This window comes from Psittacula echo, assembly GCF_963264785.1.
Source record: "Psittacula echo genome assembly, chromosome: 22".
In the NCBI taxonomy this organism is placed as follows: Eukaryota; Metazoa; Chordata; class Aves; order Psittaciformes; family Psittacidae; genus Psittacula; species Psittacula echo.
This window is the reverse complement of record NC_137758.1, coordinates 1,857,467-1,860,483: the sequence shown is the minus strand read 5'-3', so window position 1 is coordinate 1,860,483 and position 3,017 is coordinate 1,857,467. Positions and strand designations below refer to the sequence as shown.

The 3,017-nt window shown below is 61.5% G+C and overlaps 1 protein-coding gene across 1 annotated transcript; it reads left to right on the top strand.

Moving 5' to 3' along the window:
* Positions 1-464: 464 nt before the first annotated feature.
* Positions 465-2,225, top strand: AVPR1B (arginine vasopressin receptor 1B; the record flags this gene model as incomplete). Its single annotated transcript, XM_080632904.1, has 2 exons — positions 465-1,434; positions 1,930-2,225. 2 exons carry the CDS (start codon positions 465-467, stop codon positions 2,223-2,225), a joined length of 1,266 nt encoding a protein of 421 aa, XP_080489030.1.
* Between the last annotated feature and the right edge of the window lie 792 nt (positions 2,226-3,017).

The following is a 3,017-nucleotide window of genomic DNA, read 5'->3' as shown; positions in this document are numbered from 1 at the left end:
CCGACAGCGTTCACACGGGGACAGAGCCAGCAGCAGCAGCCACCCACTTCCCAACACATGGACACCAGGGCACCGCTGCCCAACTGCTCCTGTTCCTGGAGTGAAGAGGCCAAAGAGAGGGCTCCCTTTTCCCCTTCAGTTTACCAGCACAGGGGGAGAGGGGATGCACAGAATGAGTGACCCAGGCAGAAACGGGGCCTTGGGAACGCTTAGTGCAGAGGAGAGGAAGATCAAGGACTGAACCAGAGGCTCTTGCACTGCTTTGCTTTAACGGGAACACCTGCACAGAGCAGCCCAGAAGGGGATTGCAGCCGCCCAGCACAGGGTAGTGCGATGCTGAGCTGCACCAGGCAGAGGAGACAGCGGCTGTGGTGCTCAGGGGCAGCGCTGACCACGACAGCTCAGCCCTAGGAGACAGGGAAGGGTTGAACCATCGGAGACAAGCGCTGGAGCTGCCTGAAGGGATGGAGCCAGGCTGGGGCTGGAACAACTCCCGTCACAGCCAGCCTGGGCACAGCCAGGGGCTGCTGAGCCCCCAGACCCTGCCATGGGACCCCAACCTGACCCTCCTGCACACCCGGGACGAGGCGCTGGCCAAGGCGGAGGTCGGGGTGCTGGCCACTATCCTGGCTGTAGCGACCATTGGCAACGTGGGGGTGCTGCTGGCCATGTACCGCCGGAGGAAGAAGATGAGCAGGATGCACCTCTTCATCCTGCACCTCGGGCTGACCGACCTAGGGGTTGCCCTCTTCCAGGTGCTGCCGCAGATGATCTGGGAGGTGACCTATCGCTTCCTGGGGCCAGACTTGCTCTGCAGGGCCGTCAAGTACCTGCAGGTGCTCAGCATGTTCGCCTCCACCTACATGCTCATCATGATGACCCTGGACCGCTACATGGCCGTGTGCCACCCGCTGCACAGCCTGCAGCAGCCCAGCCGCCAGGCCTATGTGATGATCGGGGCCACGTGGCTGCTGAGCTGCCTCCTCAGCCTGCCCCAGGTCTTCATCTTCTCCCTGCAGGAGGTGCGCCAGGGCTCGGGGGTGCTGGACTGCTGGGCAGACTTCAGGTACCCATGGGGTGCCCGAGCCTACATCACCTGGACCACTCTGTGCATCTTCATCCTGCCCATCGGCATCCTCACCGTCTGCTACAGCCTCATCTGCTACGAGATCTGCAAGAACCTCAAGGGCAAGACCCAGAGCGGTGTCCCCAGCACAGGAGGGACCACAGTGGCCACCCCTCCTGCTCCCTGCTCCTTTGAGAAGAGCCCCAGCAGGCAGCCCTCGCGGGTCAGCTCCGTGCGCACCATCTCCCGCGCCAAGATCCGCACGGTGAAGATGACCTTCGTCATCGTGGTGGCCTATGTCGCCTGCTGGGCGCCGTTCTTCAGCGTGCAGATGTGGTCGGTGTGGGACGAGGATGCTCCTGATGATGGTGAGTAGTGGTTGGGATGCTGGGCTGCAGCCTGGGACATGCAGAACCCCCTTTGCATTGACAACAACCTAGAGCTGTCGTTTTGTCCTGGGGAAGGCAACAGATTTGCTCCCCATCAGTGTTTACAGGAAGCTGCTTGCAGATTCCAATCATTGCTTGTCCTGGAAGCTCTCAGAGCTCTCCCAGCCTGCCCAGGGGTAGAAGGAGCTTTATCCAAGACTGAAAGGCCTCTAGGAAACGCTTTGGCCAGCAAACAGGCTGAAGGAAGGTCCAAAAGCTGCTGGGGTGTGATGCTGCAGCACATCCCCATGACAGCACCTCACCCCCCTGCAACCCCCAGCCAAGGGCAGCGCCTGGCTCTGCCTCCCGTGCTGCAACCCCCCTACCCAAAGAACACCCATCAGATGGGATGGGAATGGGACAAAGGACACGTGCCCAAGCCGAGAGGAGCCCCCGGCCCGCTGGGTGCCTCAGGTGTCCCCTTTGCCTCCGCAGACTCCACCAACGCGGCGTTCACCATCACCATGCTGCTGGCCAGCCTCAGCAGCTGCTGCAACCCCTGGATCTACATGGCCTTCAGCGGGCACCTCCTGCACGACGCCGCTCGCTGCCTGCGCCGCTGGGGCAGCCCCCGGGCCGGGCTGCGGAGGGCGGGCTCCACCGGCAGCCTCTGCAGCAGGAAAACCACGATCCTGAGCCACAGCCCCGCCTCGAGCCTGCCCCTGCACGGCGGAGGGGACAGCTTGGACCCCCCCTGCGAGGAGGGGGTGACCGAGTCGGGCGCGCTCTAGGCTGCGGCGGGGCCCGGTGCTCAGGTACAGCTGCTGCCAGATGTGACACCACAAGCGCTGTCACTGCGGAAGTGCCTCTCCACATCTGGCAGCATCTCCTTTGCCTAAGGCCACGCGCTTCACCCAGAGAGCATCTTGCCCTGGAGTGCTTGCTGCTGCGCACAGTGCAGGGGGGAGACGGGCAGAGCCCCATCAGCGCTGCCCGACCACAGCATCCACATCCCTCTGCGTAAGGAAGCTGCTCCCTAAGGGGGTTCCCTCCTCCAGGGATGCCTCGCACCCAGGGGATGCTGCACCAGTGCGTGTCTGCCTGGAGGGGGTTGAGCTTTGAGTGTTTAACAGACACGAGCAAAGCAGCCCGAGCACGGCAGGAGGCAATGTGGCTGCATCTGCCCGAGAGCTGCCTGCAAACAGGTCACTCATCTCCCATCCTCAGCCTGGAGGAGAGAAGGCTCTGGGGAGGGCGGCAGCAGCAGGAATGAGCCCTGGCCTTGCAGTCCCAGCCTTTCTCCCTGTACTTTGTGCGTCTCCCAGAAGCTGTTTTGAAAGCATGAGGCAGGTGAAAGCATCCCTTTGCTCCAGCTGAGCTCAAGAGCTGCTGATGGGCGGATGTACAAGTGAGCACTGAAGGTGCCAAACTCCCTGCCAGCAAGATGCATTCTTCCCTTTATTATCACAGGCTAAATCTGTAAAACTAGCACATTAAGAGTAAAGTGTTTCTAAGTCTTCAGGTTTTTTCACTTTGCCACAAACCACTTGAGTCAGCTCTTCCAGAAACTCGGTTTGGACTCA